This window comes from Tiliqua scincoides, chromosome 1, assembly GCF_035046505.1.
Source record: "Tiliqua scincoides isolate rTilSci1 chromosome 1, rTilSci1.hap2, whole genome shotgun sequence".
In the NCBI taxonomy this organism is placed as follows: Eukaryota; Metazoa; Chordata; class Lepidosauria; order Squamata; family Scincidae; genus Tiliqua; species Tiliqua scincoides.
Genome location: NC_089821.1, coordinates 61,786,467 through 61,804,355, shown reverse-complemented (window position 1 = coordinate 61,804,355; position 17,889 = coordinate 61,786,467). Strand labels below are relative to the sequence as shown.

The 17,889-nt window shown below is 45.0% G+C and overlaps 1 protein-coding gene across 1 annotated transcript in view; it reads right to left on the bottom strand.

Annotated features, from left to right (window-relative positions):
- Positions 1-17,889, bottom strand: part of ANO9 (anoctamin 9) — a 41,357-nt gene that overhangs the window by 5,333 nt on the left and 18,135 nt on the right. Inside the window, exons 12-21 of the mRNA XM_066619643.1 lie at positions 17,742-17,846; positions 14,621-14,785; positions 14,493-14,529; positions 14,151-14,262; positions 13,574-13,631; positions 10,530-10,627; positions 8,242-8,405; positions 5,691-5,843; positions 4,357-4,504; positions 1,239-1,355 (exon numbers count right to left, since the gene is read on the bottom strand). Coding sequence (XP_066475740.1) covers positions 1,239-1,355; positions 4,357-4,504; positions 5,691-5,843; positions 8,242-8,405; positions 10,530-10,627; positions 13,574-13,631; positions 14,151-14,262; positions 14,493-14,529; positions 14,621-14,785; positions 17,742-17,846 — 1,157 coding nt within the window. The remainder of the gene's footprint in view (positions 1-1,238; positions 1,356-4,356; positions 4,505-5,690; positions 5,844-8,241; positions 8,406-10,529; positions 10,628-13,573; positions 13,632-14,150; positions 14,263-14,492; positions 14,530-14,620; positions 14,786-17,741; positions 17,847-17,889) is intronic.

Sequence of the window (17,889 nt, the reverse complement as noted above, 5' to 3'; positions counted from 1 at the left end):
AGCAAGGCTAAGGCTTTGATTACTTCCATAAAAATATGTAACTAGCATTCACCACCTGATCACCCTCTGAATACATTTGAAGTGTCATGTGATCAATGAATACAAATAGCAAAAATACCCTGCAAAGTAGCTCAGGAGGTTGATTTTTCCTTCAGCAGGCTGTGGAAGAGTGTCCCAGGATTTATTTTACATAATTATACTAGGAAAAGAAATAGTACACTAGGAAAACAGGACCACCGTCTTACAGCCCAATCCTAACTACTCATATGGTACCAATGCAGCCTCTGCTGTAACTTGTGAGGGAGTTTTCATCCTCTGCAAGTCACCTTGGGGTAAGGGAACAATATATGTGGAGCAATATATGGGACTGTAGATACTGTCTTGGGGTGGTGGGTTGGGATTTACCATACCTTCTGTACAAATTTACTCAGAAATAAGCCCACTGTGTATAGCTGCAGTTTTCAAACTCTCAGGGAGTTTGAAACCTGCAGTAAGTCTTCTACCAGTTTAGGATTCAGCAGGTGCCACTGTCACAGATCCTGCCCACTTCCTGGGCCCAATCCACCTTCCTGCCCCATTACCTCCCTGTTCCGCCTACTCCCTGCCCCCTTCCACTCCCTCTTCACCTCCCTCCCCACTGCCCTGTGAGGACTTACCTGCTCCAGCAGGCATCTACTGTTTGCCATCATGCGGACCTGGCTGCTTGCACTGGCACTGTTGTGTTTGCAACAGCCGTAAAGGGGTTTATGCTGCCAGAACACTTGTTCCAGAAGTATAAAGGCCCTTTATGAATGAGCCATTAATAAATGTGAGAGAAAACAGTTTTTTTTTACATGGATTTTGGTGTTTTCATAAGTTACAGGTGCAGAAAGCAGTGTTATGTGTTTTTATTCAAAATTTACATTATAGTTATAATTGACATATCACTAAGTTGGTTATATGGGTAGTGTAGTGTCAGCAGATGCAGCCACAGTCATTACGCATGCACTCCCCCACAGAATAATAAATTAAAACCAAATAAAACTGTTTTATTTTTCATAGATTTCAGAGTGGTTTTTTAATGTTTGTTTACAAAAGTGAGAAGTGCAGAAAGCTGTGTTATGTGTTTTTATTTTGTTATCACCATTTTTCCTCACCTCTGGCCACTAGTGTTGTACTGATAACACAAACTCTGTTGAAAGGAACAAGATTCACATTAATATACAGCATAATGGATTTGGCTGTGAGGCTCTTAATACCTGCAGTGTGTTATTTCCTGCCCCTTGGAATCTTTAAATTCTACCATCTCCTCAGGATTCTCAAAGTTCTGGACATTGAATACTGAAAGGCTCTGGTTGATGTAACCTGTCAAACAGCTTCAGACAAAACAAAACAAACTGTAATAGTTGGGGTACAATCGTTTCCCAGTCAGATTATGAAGACCATGTGACACTGGCAAGCAAAAACAGTTCTCAACAACCTGTTGAAATATATTGGAAACATTTGTTTTTCAATATACAATACGACTTATTTGCATACGTTTTAATAAATGAATTTTGTTATAGACTGGTAATTCAATGCTCAGATTTTAGAGTTTTGTAATGAATTAAGGTATTTTTGTGTTGGCGTAGCTTATGTTCCTTAACTCTTTAACAATTTATCTTCTGAGATGGGAAATATGCTGCTTTTTTCAGATTTCTATCACATATGAAAAGATCTGGCTTGATCCTGTTCTTATTGGAAGAACCTTCTCTGACCTCATTGTTATAGGAAAAAAAGGAAGAAATAAAACAAAGTTTTGTATATCTCCATTAAGTAATGTAACACTTTAGAAAATGCTGGATTCTGGGATGTTCTAAGGGGGAATAACTTTCGTTAAGTGCAGTGGCGTCACTAGTATTCACGTCACCCAGTGGGGTGACGGGAGGCCTGCACGTCACCCCATGCAGTGGGCAGGACAATGCCTCAGGTGGTGGGCGTGGTGATGTACCATCGCCCTGCCCCCACTGGTTTTTTTGGCTGTACCTTTTGTTAGAACACATATATTTCAATGTGGTTTGTTTCATTGCATTCTGCATGAAATTACGCATTGATTGATATATAACATGATGGGATTATTCCTCCAAACTCTGATTTTAGTGATTTTGAAAACTTGTAGAGGCACACACACCCCGTGTCAACTTACTAACACCTTATTGCAGCAGTTCTCAAACTTTTAGCACTGGGACCCACTTTTTAGAATGACAATCTGTCCAGGACCCATTGGAAGTGATGTCATGGCCAGAAGTGACATCATCAAGCAAATTAAAATTAATAATTATAAATAATTAAATTAAATTAAAATAAATAATTAAATAAGGGGGAGCCAGTCCTGTTCCACCAAGTGAATCTACTCTGAAGTATGTCCTATTGTGGTAAATGGGGCTTATTCTCAGGATTGCAGCCTGTGAGCCCACTCCTATGCATGTCTACTCAGAAGTAAGTCCCATAGTGGTCAATGGAGCTTACTCTGTAGTCTGCCTGCAATAACAACCCCCCAAAAAGAATCAGTGATATTTCCAGCCCTCCCAGTGCCCAGTTTAAAGTTCTTCTATTTCAGGCATATCAAGATAAAGACCCTCCTGGCTTTGGAAGTGCAAAATAGAAAACTTTCCCCTTACCAGTTCAAGCCTCTTTTTTGTCCTTATGGGGGGGGGGGGAAGACTGCCTTTTGGAGCATTTGTTGCACTCCAGTTCCATCGGATCAGGACCATTCTGGTGTCCTCACATTCCCCTTTGCCTGGCCTGACCATCAGCCAAGGCACGTCTGCCTACTCACAAGTAAATGTGACCGTGAGGCTGCTACGCTTTCCATAGGGCTCAATAGACTCCAAGCTGGGAGGGAGGGGCCTCCTTCTCAGGTGTTTTTGGGGGCTGCATTCATTGGATTAGGACCATTCTGATGTCCTTGGAGTCCTCTCAGCCTGCCCTTTCCGACAGACTAAGGCAGGGGTATCAAACTCGTTTCACACAGAGGGCTGAAGTTGGCATTCAGGGCTCCAGCTGAGGGCCGGATGTGATGTCATTAAGCAGAAAGTGACATCATTAAGAAACTAATGGCCAGAAATCAGACCCTGTTCTCATATAGAAACTCATTAACCGCGAATGACAGAAGAGAAAGTACGCAAATCTTGATTATATTTCAAGATTTGGGAAAGCCCAATTTTCATGTAGGCTGCCATTTCAGCTGTAACACCTCAGCAGCTGAGAGCCTGAGGGCTGGATTAAAAGCTTCAGGGGGCCACATCCGGCCCCCGGGCCTTATGTTTGACACCCCTGGCCTAAGGCAAATTCACCTACTTGCGAGTAAATGCGGCCAAGTGGCTTCATTTTGGGCTCAATAGACTCGCAGCTGGGAGGGAAGGACCTTCTTGGGTGTTTTTGAGGGGCTGCATTCATTGGATCGGGACCATTCTGGTGCCGTTGGATTCCTCTCAGCCTGCCCTTTCCAATGGACTATGGTAAGTATGCGTACTTGTGAGTAAATGCGTACTTGTGAGTAAATACGGCTCACTTTCCATAGGGATCCTTTCTTTTTTTCTTTCCGGTTTTTTGGCCATAACTTTTGAAGGAAAGGAGCTATTTCAATTCTGTTTTTTGCAATGCATTCTGCTGGGAATTCCACATCCAACATTGTATGGCATGACACAGTAGCTCCTAAAGCCACGATTTTAGCACATCACCCCCCAGGGCGCGTCACCCCCACGGAACATCGCCCAGTGCAGCCCACACCCCCCAAGCGACACCACTAGTTAAGTGCAACATATCTTTGCTATAGTCTGCTCAAGTAATAACTTTAGATGAACGATATTCATCTAGCAGTCAGCATGTGATTAGAAATTGCTACATAGGTATTTAGGAGAGATTTTTAAAAGTAGTGATCCCCCCCCCCCAAAAAAAAACAGTCAAATAAACTATGTCATACTTTTAAGGCTTTAGGGCTGTGATCCTAACCACACTTTCCTGAGAGTAAGCACCATTGAACAAAATAGGACTTACTTCTGAGTAGACCTGGTTAGGATTGTGCCCTAAATGTATTTTCTCCCAGGTTGTTACTTTTTTGCCCCACTTTAACCAATTCTAAATTCACCCTTTTCCACAAATTTCCAACTCAATGAATGGATGATCTCTCTCACACACCATCACATATCTTTAGCAACAGGGGCTCTAAGATAATCAATGAATCTCTCGAAATACGACAGTGAAGACATGGTTCTTGAGACAGTCATATTCTATCCCTCCTGTCCTCATAGCATTCTAGGATTTAGTCCTATGTAACAAATGAGAATGAATGAATATATGCTGTGCTTGATTAATACTTTCTCAGGCGATACCTACTCTATGCCTTTCTGATTCTCTATTAGGCATGGGCTGTATTCGTATTTGTACACCTGCATGGGAATGAAATCTGAAGTGATGGCAATCACCAAGCCATTGCCAATGACAGCCAAAATACCAATCCCCTCTAGGACCTGCAGCCAGATACCTACAAAAGGAGAAAGCCAGAAAGAAACATTCCCTTAGTCAATTCAGTGCAGAGGACATTGACTTCAAATCTTTATTGCCCCCTCTCCCTTCCCATCACAATCTAATAATATCTTTAAATCTGACACTGTGGCATGGAGAAGTAATGTTGAAGACAGTGGTGGATTGGTCTTCTGACCAAGGGCTCATGACCAACGAAGAAAGGGTACATCCACATTCATTTCCTCCTCTGCCTAATTGAATTCCTGTATAGGGTTTGGTTGACAAGATCAGGCTGGGATCCTGGCAGGCACATCCAGAGAATATGCTCTCTAGCTCAGGTTCCCCCAGGTCAGTGGCCTGAGCTTGAAGAAGACTAAAGTGCAACAAGTGTTGTGCACTGCCCTGTTGACCAGGCAAAGGCAGAAGGGCAGTCCCCCTAGTACTGATACAGGTCCGACCAAGCCAAAGACTTCATATTGCCAGCCAATGACAGAGGCTACGTTGATTTCTTTTCTGCATATGGAAAGGGCTTGGAGGCCTGAGCATATGCAGCCCATGATTAACTAGGTCAGTCCTGATCTCAGTTAGGCCCAATCCTATCCAACTTTCTAGCATCGGTGCAACCGTAATGCCACCTTGAGTTCCCTCCCACCTTTGAGGAGGCCTCTGTGACTGCCTCCCCACCACAGGATGCAGTGCACGCCCCATTGACACAGCTGCACTGGCACTGGAAAATTGGATAGGATTGGGCCCTAAGGCTCTTGATTCAAGCCCCAGAACCTCTTGCATAGGGCATTCTTCCTTGGCTCCTCCCCCCTTTACTTATTTCTGGATTCAATCTCTTGAAACTTCCATTTAAATTGCCCATTTACATTCTCTCCAAAGGGGTTTCCATACAGGTCATGCTGATTCAGTAAAGAGTTCTGAAATCTTATGCCCAGGTCCAAGTATAACCCAAAGTGATAGGCACCCAGCAAATACAGTTGCCAGGGGCTTCAACTGCTTCCACTTCCTCCCCAGTGCCCATGAAACATGTCTGCACTATTCTCTTGAAGAGGAGAGCAACCTCTTCAATCAGACCCTTGCCTGAGCCAACTAATACTTCATCAAGAGTTGAGTAGTACCACCAATAATCTTGGGGCAAAATGGCAGCCTCTCCTATGTGATCTGGAAGAGGAAGCTTTTCTTCTTGGTTCTCATCTTACCAATATCCTTGGCTTTCACAGGCACCATGCGTCTCTGCAATCTCACCATCTTGATAGCATCTAGTCGGATCTCAACGAGGTTGTTCAGAAAGGCCAGAAATGGAGCAAGAGGGAAAGCAGCCACAAAAATAGTGGTGAAACTATACTGGATCACTGAGGATTTAAAACACAGTTTGTTGAAAAAATGGCAGCAAACCTAGAGCACAGTTTTAGGAGCTTAGAGGGTTCATATGCGCTGTAGTTCAATAGCTCACATTCCATAATTCACAGTGGTGCAAACCTAAGGCCAACTCCTTATTCAAGGGAAATATCATTACCTCTCATCACAAAGCTTAATAGGAACTCCAGTATGGAATGTTTCGACCTCAAAAATTAGATTCCTTCCAAAGATAGGAGTTTTAACATCAAGGAAGAAGGCAGTAGCCATTACCACTACTGTGTGCATTCCACAATTCTAGAATGGCACAGCACAAGTGCAGAAATTAGTACTAGGTATTGAAATCAGCATCAAAAGCACATGGCAATGCCTATGAGATCTCAGTTGTTGTGGCAGTGAGGGGCTTAGGACCCAATCCTAAAGAACCCGTGTTGGCTTGCCGCTGGCGTGCACTGTCGCAAACATGCTGTAAGGCACTTTTGCAGGCTCTAGCACCAGTGGAGTGCTGGTGCTAGCCCAGCTCTGGCCAGCGACGGTGGGGCACAGGAGCTTCGCTGCTCAGTGATCATGTAGACCACCAAGCAGCGGAGAGATAGGTGGGGCATGGAGGGAAGCGGGAAGCAGGTGTTCCAGGGTGGGGAGAGGACAGGGAGGAGGCGTACCGGGGAAGTGAGCGGGGCAGAAGCAAGGTAGGACTGGAGGAGCTTCACTGGATCCTGAGCCTCCATGTCAGGCCATCCACCTGACATAGAGGTTCTGAATTCTATGCTGACCCTCAGGTCATAGTAGAATCGAGTAGCCCCATGGCAGGGCTACTTGCTTTACCCGGGGGAAGGGGACGAAAGTCCCTTTCTCTCAAGAAGGCAGTGGCAGCTGCCTGGGCATGCTGGATGCAGCGACAGCTATTTTTGGCACCACTGCAGCCCCGCATGCTGAGCAGCTCAGGATTGGGCTGTAAGTACACTTTCTATCAGTGTCCAGGGATAGGAGAATTGCCTACACCAGCAGCTGCTGTGCTGGGAGAGCCCACAGATCATGCAAGTCAGTTAAAGATCTTCCATGGGCCAGATACGGCCTGTGGGCAGTACGTTTAATACCCCTGGTTTAAAAGGTCTGCAGTTTTTAAAGTCTTTAAGATACAGTAAAAGAGAAATTGTGCAGACTTAAATTGATAAGCCTCACTGGAAAAAAATTGTAAGTAAAATTTCACTAACCAGAACTAGCTCCCTTTAATTTTCTCAAAGAGCTTCAAAATCTCTAAACAAAACATCTACTGTATTTTTTCATATTTTTATTTATTTGGCTAAAACAAACCTGCCTGAATCAACAGGTGGTAGATGGAATTTATGGGAGGAAAATAATTCATATAGGTTGGAACATAATCTGAATATGAGGAAGGGCTATTTGCTCAGAGTATGTATGGGACTGATAACTGCTTAATATTTTCAGAGCAATCTAAGGCTGGAGCCAGACCACAGTTGTTGTTTTTTCTTTTGAGAGTTGCAGGTACATTGGTACCCATGGTGTGTGGATGCATTCTGCTATCATATCAGCCTATAGATTTCTATCATTCTTTTAAAAAAAACACAGTTTGACCAGAGACAATAAAAAGACAAAGGGAAATGAGCATGAGGGCTATAGGCGACAATGGCTCTCATCATCCTATTCTCAGTTCTGTCTTAGGTGACCAAACAAAAGCCAGTTAGGGCGTAATTCTATCCTGTGCTGGAACAGGCAAGCCAAGAGACTTGTGCTGTATCTAGCGCGGGATAGGGGCCCAAAGTGGCTTGGCCAGAGGTTATGGAACACTTTTCCCCTTACCTCCGGGTAAGGCACCCTGTCCCTATGAGTCTCCTTGGACTTGCGCCACCTCCTGAGGTGGCACAAGTCCGAGGAGAGTGGAGTGGCTTGAAGCCACTTCAAACTTCTGGGGAATAGGGGTTGGGATCCGGCATAACTGCTGGGTCCTAGCCGTACCTCTCGTTCCCCACCCACCTTCCTGCCCCTGGGGCCACCCATCACCTGTCCTCCCCCTGTCCTGGAATGCCTCCCTCCCGCCTCTGCCCCACTCATCCCAGAGTCTTGCATTGGCCCAGCTGGAGCAACACAAAGCTCACCACACAAGCCACCACAGAGGCTGGATTCAGCCTCCATGTGCCAGCGCACCTCTGTGCGCTGGTGCGGCTTGCAGGTGTGGAGGTGCAAACGTGCTTTCGGCATGTTTGCAACCCCTCCTGGGCTGACGCAAGGGACTTGCGCTGGCCCAAATTCTTCTCTGGATTGCGCCCTTAGTTGACTAAGCATAAGGGGAGTGCTAATGACAGAATACCGAGTTGTTTTCCTGCTTATAGTTAACTCAACACTCCACAAGCTTTTACTCTCAGCTTCACTTACTCATTTCCATGAACTCATCAAACAAACTGAAGACATTGACTTCATTAAGCTGGTAGTTCCATAACCATTCCTCTTTGCATGGGTCCTGGGCACTCTCCTCCATATGGACTCTGGCATTGCTTTTGGGCTTCACACTCATCTGTTTGCATTTGTAGCTGATCCAGCTATGGGGGACATATAAATTAAGCAAGACAAGAAAAGCTTCAAAGTATCACACCTGTAAACTGCCAAAAGTATTCATGAATAGCTACTTTTAAGAAGCCGATAGAGCTTTAGGTCATTCCAGGCGTGCCTGATGTGACTACTCTCAGCATGAAGGCCAGCTGCTTGACCTCTTGCGCAAGCTGTGGGCCAAGGGCTCCCTCCAGCTCTTGCTGTTTCACGTCTGTGAAGCAGCAGCAGCAAAGGAAAGGCCAGCCTAGCTTTGTGCAAGGTCTTTTATAGGCCTCGAGCTATTGCGAGACCTTCATTCATTCATATAAGTTCCATCTCTAATATATTTATTTATGTAAATTTATTCAAAATGTACACATTAAGTAATTCTTTTTTCCTGGCCCCCAGCACAGTATCAGAGAGATGATGTAGCCCTCTTGCCATAAAGTTTGGACATTGGTCATTCCAATTTCATTTTCAAGATCAAGTTGACAACTACTATTTCCTTGGGAACATTTGTTCCCCAGATGCTGCAGAGAACTACCTCAAAAAAGTGTCACACTTTGTATGGCTATACTTCTGCAAAGTGAACTGTTCTAAGCCTTGGTTGACAATTAAGGCAGCCCCACACTATTACCTTGGGAACATGTAGGTAACCTGAATGCACTGCTACAATTGTGCAGACCGCAGCAGCATCATGAATAGCCCCTACATGGACATGCCAGCTTTTGCAAACTGGCAGGTCCATGTAGCTTTTAAATGTAAGTGGAGCCCACTAGCACCCTCCACATGTTCCCAAGGGACTCATGGAGTGAGTCAGTAAACCTTCTCAGAATCACAAAAGTAAAAAATATATCTAGGTCAGTAAGGACCCAATCCTATCCTATTTTCGAGAGCCAATGCAGCCCTGCCAACTAGATGTGAGCTGCATCCTATTGTAGGGGTGGGGGCAGTCACAGGGGCCTCCTCAAGACAAGGGACCATTTATTCCCTTACCTCGGGGCTGCATCGGCACCAGAAAATTGGACAGAGTGGGCCTTTAAGCTGCAATCCTATACACCAGTGGTATTCAAACTGGGGCGTCATGACGCCCCAGCCTGAGGGCCCTGGTCCCTTTCCCCTTAAGGGGCGGGGGCAGCCAGGAGGCAGGGAGGAGGCAGCAGCAAGATCCCCAGGATAACGCTGCTCAGGGGGCTGTAGGGGCTTAGGTACACTTGCCCAAGCCTCCTGCAGCCTCTTGGGGGTGCAGGGAGCCATGTGTGAGCACCTGCAGGACTCCCCAGGTCAGGGAAAGTGAGAGTGGAGAGATTGCACTCCGCTTCCGGTTTTGTGGAGGCAGAGCATGATCTCTCCACTCTCACTTTCCCTGACCTGGGGAGCCCTGCAGGCGCTTGCGCATGGCTCCCTGCAACCAGGGACGGCTGCTGCAGGGACTGGAGGGTGCAACCCAGTCCCTGCAGCCCCCTGAGCAACGCAATCCTGGGGATCGTGTTGCTGCCTCCCCCCCCCCCACAAAGACTTACTGCAGGTTTCAAACTCCTTGAGAGTTTGAAAACCGCAGCTATACACAGTGGGCTTAGTATTGGCAACCTTCAGTCTCGAAAGACTATGGTATCGCGCTCTGAAAGGTGGTTCTGGCACAGCGTCTAGTGTGGCTGAAAAGGCCAATCCGGGAGTGACAATCCCTTCCAGTGGGCTTACTTCTGAGTAAATTTGTACAGAAGGTATGGTAAATCCCAACCCACCACCCCAAGACAGTATCCACACTCCCAGATATTGCTCCACATTTAAAAATTGACCAGCACATTTTACAATCAGAAAGCAAGCATAAACTGTAATTTAAATTTAGATGACTCAAGAAAATGAGCCAAATCACATGCTGCAGGAAAAGGAAATACCCAACCATATTCCAAGCTATTAGCCGGTCTAGCCTAAAGAAACAAAATCCTACCTGGCCTCAAATACAACAATCTGTCATCTTCCAAGAACAAAATGTTTCCCACCAAAGGAAATGTTTATTAAGGTACAAGCTACCTCACACAATCTCTTTACTCTAGTTGTGGTAGTCCATGGTGGCCAGAGAAGAGTCCAGATCCTATCACAAGAACAATATCACACAAGTTATGATGACTTACGGTAATATGTACTCCCCAAAGTTGTTCAGGGTTTGCTTTAACGTCATGATTACAGCCAACTGGATAAAGAGATCTGTGAGGCACCCACTAGGGTGACACTGGAAAAAAAGAAAGAGATAATTTGTATCACAAGGATGCTTTCACTATAACTTTCACCTTTTGCTACTTGCATTCTGAACCATGTGAACAGGAAACAGACAGAAAACACCTGCATCTTCGTAATTCACTAAACAAGCACTTATTGTGAATATTCCTTCTCAGAAACCAGAAATTATTCCAAGAAGGAGGAGGATAATTTCTCCATTAGCTTTTGGAGCCAGATCTTACATGAAACGCCTGTTTCTACTGGGTTCTACTGGGTTAGGGTGTTACCTTCTAGTTAGAAACAAACCAGTCAAATATATCCAAATATGAGGCCACCATAGCCAATGCTGGTAAATGCTGCATCACTTGATGAAGGCTTTAAGGTAGACTGGTAAATTCCCCTGGTAGATACTCTCCTCAAACTCCATGTTCCTCAGGATAGTGTTCATAACTAGGGATCATCACCCAAGCTGCTCAGGAACATCTGCTCAACCTCCAAGCAGTAATCACACTGGATCTAGATGCAAGAGTATCCACTGATTAGCAGGTTTTGGTTCCTGGGAGCAGGTATGAAACAGCTTGTGATAGTCATACTAGATCTGAGGACCAAGTTCTTCTTTGTCAGGGAGGTGCCCTGACTTCTGCTGCTTCTGCTCTTCCTGATTATTTTCAGCAAGAGAGTTATCAAAGGAAAGACATATAACAAGCCACTGGGCCAGAGAGAAGTTAGAGATCTGTATGCATTTGCCCCCCATGCTGGAATCTGATGAAATGCTTGTTTGGTTACTCAATGAGGTCTGCCTGGAGATGCACAAAGTTCTGAATGACACCACTGAATATGTTAAGTGTTGAGGCACCACTCTGCCTGACACAGATCTTGTCAATGCAGCCAGCTTTCCTGAGTGGGGAGATGTATTGGAATCACGGAAAGTATTGTAAGGAGATAGGATGTGATGTCAGCAGTAGCCCTTTACTCTGGTGAATCTGGGGAACACAGGGTTAAGACCTGGGCTTTCAGCAGAGGGTGTGCTGCACAGCTGCAGCCACTAGAGGCAGCTAGGTCCTCAGGGATATAAGCAGCACCTGATGTAAGGACAGTTTGTGGGTTGTAATTAAAGAGAGGAGATTTGCTGGCTTATTGGACTTAATTTCTGGCACCTTGACTGGCAGATAAACAATAAACTGGCACACTGACTGATGGACAACAAACTGGAGCACTAACTAACAGACTAACCAAACAGATTGCTGAGGGGGGAGACCAGAGGTGGTGGTGCTGTACCTGAAATGTACCTGTTTGGAGAACTAGGAGGAGGGACCCTGAAGCCCTACAGGCAAGCCACCTACTAGTCACCTTTCTGCTGGTGCTGCGGTTCAGCAGTAGGTGTATATGCTGCTAGAGCTAGCTGCGCTTGAGCCAGAGGAGGGGGTAATTAGCTTGAATTGGGCATAGGTTCTCCCAGCAAAGCCTGTACTGGGAATTTGGTAAAAGAGGAGTATTTCCTGGCCATGTCCTGCTACAATGGATTTCAAATGAACCTCAGTCCAATTAAAGAGAAGGTTGGTTTCTCATCAGCAAGTACACACATGCCAGTGTGAACATGTGCTTTTGTGGTAGCATTTTCTTTCCAGATCAAAACTCAGGTCTAGGCAAGAAAACTATCTGGACCTCATCTGCAAGACATGAGCAATGGAGGCAGAAGCCTCTACCAGCGTCATGTGCAGGGAAGTCCCTCTCAACCACCTTGCAGATCCAGTCCTAGAACCAGGGGGGATAAAGTTTGTCACAGTCTATAACGGGTGGAGGAAAGGCAACTACTGGAAGCAGGGACTGTAGCTTTTTGGCTTACCCCTCTGCCAGCTGTGTCTTTTATTGGTTCCTTCTGAGAAGATTCAGTCTTGCCTGGTGAGCAAATTATTTCTGCCATGTTTGTAGGTTGTGGTTTCCAAAGCCTCACTATTGCTCCCATTTCCTTTCTCTACAGGAATCTGATTCACTAACATGCCCCACAAAACAGTGAGGAAAGTTTTTTCAATCTCTCACAGGCAGCAAATCAATTAAGACTACAATCCTATTCACACTTTCCTGGAAGCAAGCTCCATTTATCCTAATGGAACTTGCTTCTGAGTATATAGGCACTAGATAGGAATAGGATTGGGTTCTAAGGGGAGTCAGTGGACTATAAAGCAGTCTCACTTGCTCCCTGATGCCATGGCCCTGCCTAGAGTAGTTTCTAAGGAGGTACTGTCACTGAAACCTCCTCATTCTTTTTTGAAAGTGATCAGTCAGTATAGCAGAGAGACCAACACCACTTTCAGAGGGAAGGGCAGGGAAAAGATTGCAAAGTTTCAAATGCACTAAAAAAGATCACCTGAATTTGGATGAGAACTGGGAGTGAAGTCTCCTCGTTGGTAAAGACATGAATTTCATCTAAGCCTTGCCTCTGAAGTTGCCCTTCTCTTCTTGGATCTCTTCCTCCAAGGGAGAAGTGAAGAGAAATGCAATTGGCCAAACACAAGGAAGTTTCTGCCATTCCTGCACCTTGGATTCAAGTGTTACTCATTCACATGAGATGACCTCTAAAAATTGTTTATAACATTCTTTGATTTCACATGCCTGCTGCCTTTGAGAGCCAGTGTGGTGCAGTGATTAATTTTGGACCTGGTACAGGAAGATGTGGGTTCAAGTTCATGCTCAGCCATGATGACACTCACTGGATGACTCTGAGTCTGTTATCTCTCAGCCTAACCTACCTCATAGTGCTGTGAGGATAAAAGGATGGGGAGGAGCCACCCTGACCTCCTTGAAGGAATGATAGTAATGAAATGTGAAAAATAAAATAAAATATTTGGCTATATTTGTATGAGAATTTCAGAATGCAACTTGAGAAAAGTAATGGTGGGCTTTGAGAAACAGAATGATAATTAACAAGAGGAGGCAGAGAAGAAACAAAGTAACTTACTTCTTCCAATCTCCACTTGCCGGCAACACGTACATAGTTCCCTGGACGACCGTTAATCCTAACATGAAGTAAATATTGAGATGTATCAGACCAATTATTTCAACAACCACAGTGTGGAAAATAATAGTAACAGTGAGAAAACAGAAGCAATCGGGTTAAAAAGCAGCAGCTAAAACAGAGAAAATTGAAATATTTATATGGGGAAGGGAGGAAGCAAGGTAAAACATTAAAACAGAAAAAAAACAGAACAATCATTGCCTCATGCTTTCAGAATATAGGAACACAGTTTTGTCAGAGATGGAAAACAGTTTGCAGAATGAACCCCCTGCAACTGTATGCCTTTCCAACAAGCAGCACTGACTTCCTATTACTCCCAAGCATTTATCTAGCATTTTACTAACTTCAAAGCACTGTACAATTTATACATGTCCATTCACACCAACCATGAGAAGTATGATATTATTAGAGGTAGAGAGTAACTGGTGGAGACATAACTTTAAAACCAGGCCTTCCAGATCCAAATATAGCACGCAGTAAGCAACAATGAAGTCTCCCTATTTTAGTCTTTGCTGTTTACCTCCCTAAGAAGAAGGCAACGTAGATCAAAGAAGAGAAGTGGGTGAAGAACTGGAAGGTGAAGTATTTGACTGTGAAGTTGTTCTCACGATCAGAAAATGTCCTTGGCTTCTCTGGAAACAAGAGCACAGATACCCATGAATCATGGCATCCACCATCTTCTCTTTCTTCTTATGTATGTTTTAGTCTGTTCCATTTAAGCCTGTTCCAAGGATCTTCATGAATGGAATAAGTTTGGAACAGGTCCACAAACACTTTCAACCACATTTAACCCCTACAGTTACTCAGTCTAAATGCATTTCATGTAGACGTATTTGTGTACATAGCATGATGTTTTTCTTACCCAAGTCACAGAGGTATAGTGCTACACGTTTATTCACCTGCAACAGAAACAGGCAAGCAAATAATAAGACAGAAAGCAGAGAACAATTGCAAGACAGCCAACTGGAAAATACATTATATGCTACATACCTTGCTCATAATGAGAATGGTCAGGTAGTGCAATATAGCCCCTGTGAGTACTGCCATAGTAGTGGCTCGTTCTCGGAAAAATTGCGATTTGGATTGAGTAAAGATGACTGTCACTACAACCCGATAGACGACAAGGGCATGGGCAATGCCAATCAGCACAAAGATCTACAAGGCAAGAATGAACTGATAATGTTGGAAAGAATCCAGAGGGAAAATGGGCAGAAAGTATATTACCATCTTCACTGCAAAGGTATGAGGCAGAACAGCACTACAAACATATTGGCCTTATTCCAGTTTAACTGTTGCAGCTTCCCCAAAGAATTATGGGGGGACAGGAGAGGCACAATTCTATTCACATCCCATTCTGATGGATATGATGAATTTATTTAGTGTATGGCATATAATACATGGACTTATATATTGGTTAGACTAGATCAAATGTCAATGTCCGGTTCATGCAGCCATTCAAGGACAGAGTTACCTTTAAAGAAAAAGTCAGACCATGGGCCAGTATATGTCCTCGGTTTGCAACCAGACACAATGTGGTACATGGTTTGGTGGGAGAACCCGCAATCACACTGAGGGGTAGATACTAGCTCCCATTTAAACATTGAGTCCTAACAAACACCAAGTAGGGTATGGATCCTATTATGGTGCCAGCAAGTTTTCCAATGCTGGCACCTTAAGTGTAGGATTGTCTATATATCTACCTGTTTCTGGGTGTTCAACTGCCCATTTAGCTTTCCATTGGGCATGGATGTTAAAATTGTTGTGCAGATGTTGTGTGAGTGCCATTCATCATATGATGAATGCCAACATTCCACTCAACCTTGGAGCTGGGGCACTAGCATACCGGAGAGGGGCCAAAGGGGTTCTGTGTCCTCAGGTGGCATGCTTGGGGGGTGTCGCCATCCCCTGCCCCTGTGGCAATCCCACCCACTGCTCCTAGCAACTGCAACCAAGTGTGCATGAGGGGAGGGGAGTACCTTATTCACCCCCCCCCCCATGGGGACTTGGCTGCAAGCCACTGAGTGGTTGACAGCTTTTTTTATCATTTATTTCACCAGGAAATAAAAGGTAAATAAAAAATATTTCTCCTTGCCACCACAGTACTTTCTCCAGTGTCCCCTCCCCCTCACCATTGGCCACTTGGAGCATTTGTGAGCCTCTCTCAGTGACCAACAATTTTTTTTTTCACTAAAAAATGTGAAAAAGGATCACTGAGAGTTGCTTGCAATCTGAGTGAATGTAGACCTATACGTAATTGGCAGTGATGCCATCACATCATCACAATTACTTCTGGGCCAGGTTGGGGGAGGGGGTTAGACATTGTGACCTCTGGGTGACATAAGACACAGGTACACTACTGGGGCCATGGTAGGGATCATCCAATGTTGCACTGTGCTTTGGAGGCAGGAAGGGCAATCACCCAACCCTCTTCTCCAGCTCCAAGCTTAGAGCTAGGAAGGGCAGCAAAGGATTGTCCCTGAATTTGTGCCCAGTGTTAGATTGCAGTGCAAAATCAGGGAGATCTTGGCCTGCTGGCAGAAAGCTAAATGTGTAGGTCACTGAAATAAACTGAGGGTTTGGCCTTCACTCCCCTCATCCCATAGTGGCACACCCAGTTTGCTCTGACACTGTGAACTCCCTGCACAGGAAATACTATTATTGATGGCAGGGGACATAATGCCCAATGAAGGAAAGAGGAGGCTTCCTGAAACACTGATCTGGATCTTGTCCCTCCTCGTTTGTTCACACACCCCTTTCCTGTGGTATTGGTCTGTTCAGACAGCATATTCCCCTGCCACAAAGTACAGTGAAAACCGTTAAAATCAGATCAATACTCTGAGCTATAATCAGATGGAGCTGTGAGTGAGGGCCACACTATATTGTACATTATGCTAATAATGTGCTTGGGGCTAATGTGTTTAGTTTTTCAGTGCTCAACAACAGCAATGGAGAAGCCTGATCGGAGTGGAATCACAGCAGGACAAAAAGAACTTAAACTCTTTGTCCCTAATCCAGGTCAGGACCACCTCAGCTACTATTTGATCCTTGTAAGCAAGTTCCCACTGGCAGCTGCAGGAGTTAGGGCTTTTTCAATGGGCCATCACTGCTGTTTTGTCAGCTAGCAAACTTCAGTGGCAGCCGGGTGGTCGAAGGGAACAGGAACAGGGTGGACTAAGAAGTGATTGACAGCTTTGGCAGCCTGTAAGATACCAAATGCACACTTTCATTCCTCCATCCTTTTCCATTTGTAATCATCGTCCAATGAGACTCAGGAAGAGTCACCTTCAGTGGGGGTGTGCCACGCAAAGGTCTTGCCAAGAACACATTTTGCTCTATAGGGAGAAAAATTGGAAGTGTGACTGACATGAGCATGAGTGTGAAGCATGATCCCTCCAATTATTTAGCTCAGCCACGTGAACCAGAGAAGGGGGTGGGTGGTATTGTGGTAGTGATGGATAAGGTACTTGGTACAACAAGCACAGCTAGTTAGCCAGTAGGTGGGGCAGTTAGGCTGCAGCATGTCTGAAGTTGGTGCAGCTAAGGCAGGAGTGATGCTGGAACCCCCTTAACACCCTCTTATTGCTGGTACCTGGAGCAGACCACCCACTCCACCCACTGTTGCTATGCCACTGTGACCTGTCTTGATGCTGCATAAGGAGCCAGGGCATTTGGTACATTTAAAATGTCACTGGCTGGGAAAGGAGTTCAATCTGCTGCTTCTCCTCCCTCTATTGCCTAACTGAGCGAAGGGCTACAGCAGTGCCATCAGCAGTGTCAGTCAGGTGGAGTGTGGACCCTTTCATGAACGTGGGCCCTCAGCATGTTTCTAACCAGGTGCCATGTGTGAAGTTGTCCCTGTTCTGGATGTGTGTTTCAAATCCTTACAGCTAGTTCTCGTTAAGACAAGGAAAGAACAAATGCAATACTCTGCTGAGTTATTCTACAGAGGCATGACAAAGTGTTCAAAAAATCCTCTGAAATATCTGCTCTCTTGCAAGCACCTTTGCTAGTTTTTGCATCAGAAGCCAGGGCATATTCCAAGGATATTTTAAAATGCATATGAGAAGGTCATACCCCTCCAGAAAAACAAAAACAAAACTCAACCACATACCATCAACAGAGCGAAGATGAGCACAATAGTGCTGCGGAAATAAGAATGTTGGTATTGCCTTGGTAGATGATCAGGGTTACTGATGAGCTCCATGGTCAGCGACTCCTAGAAATAGAAATGCAGTCATACCAACAGATCAATATTACAT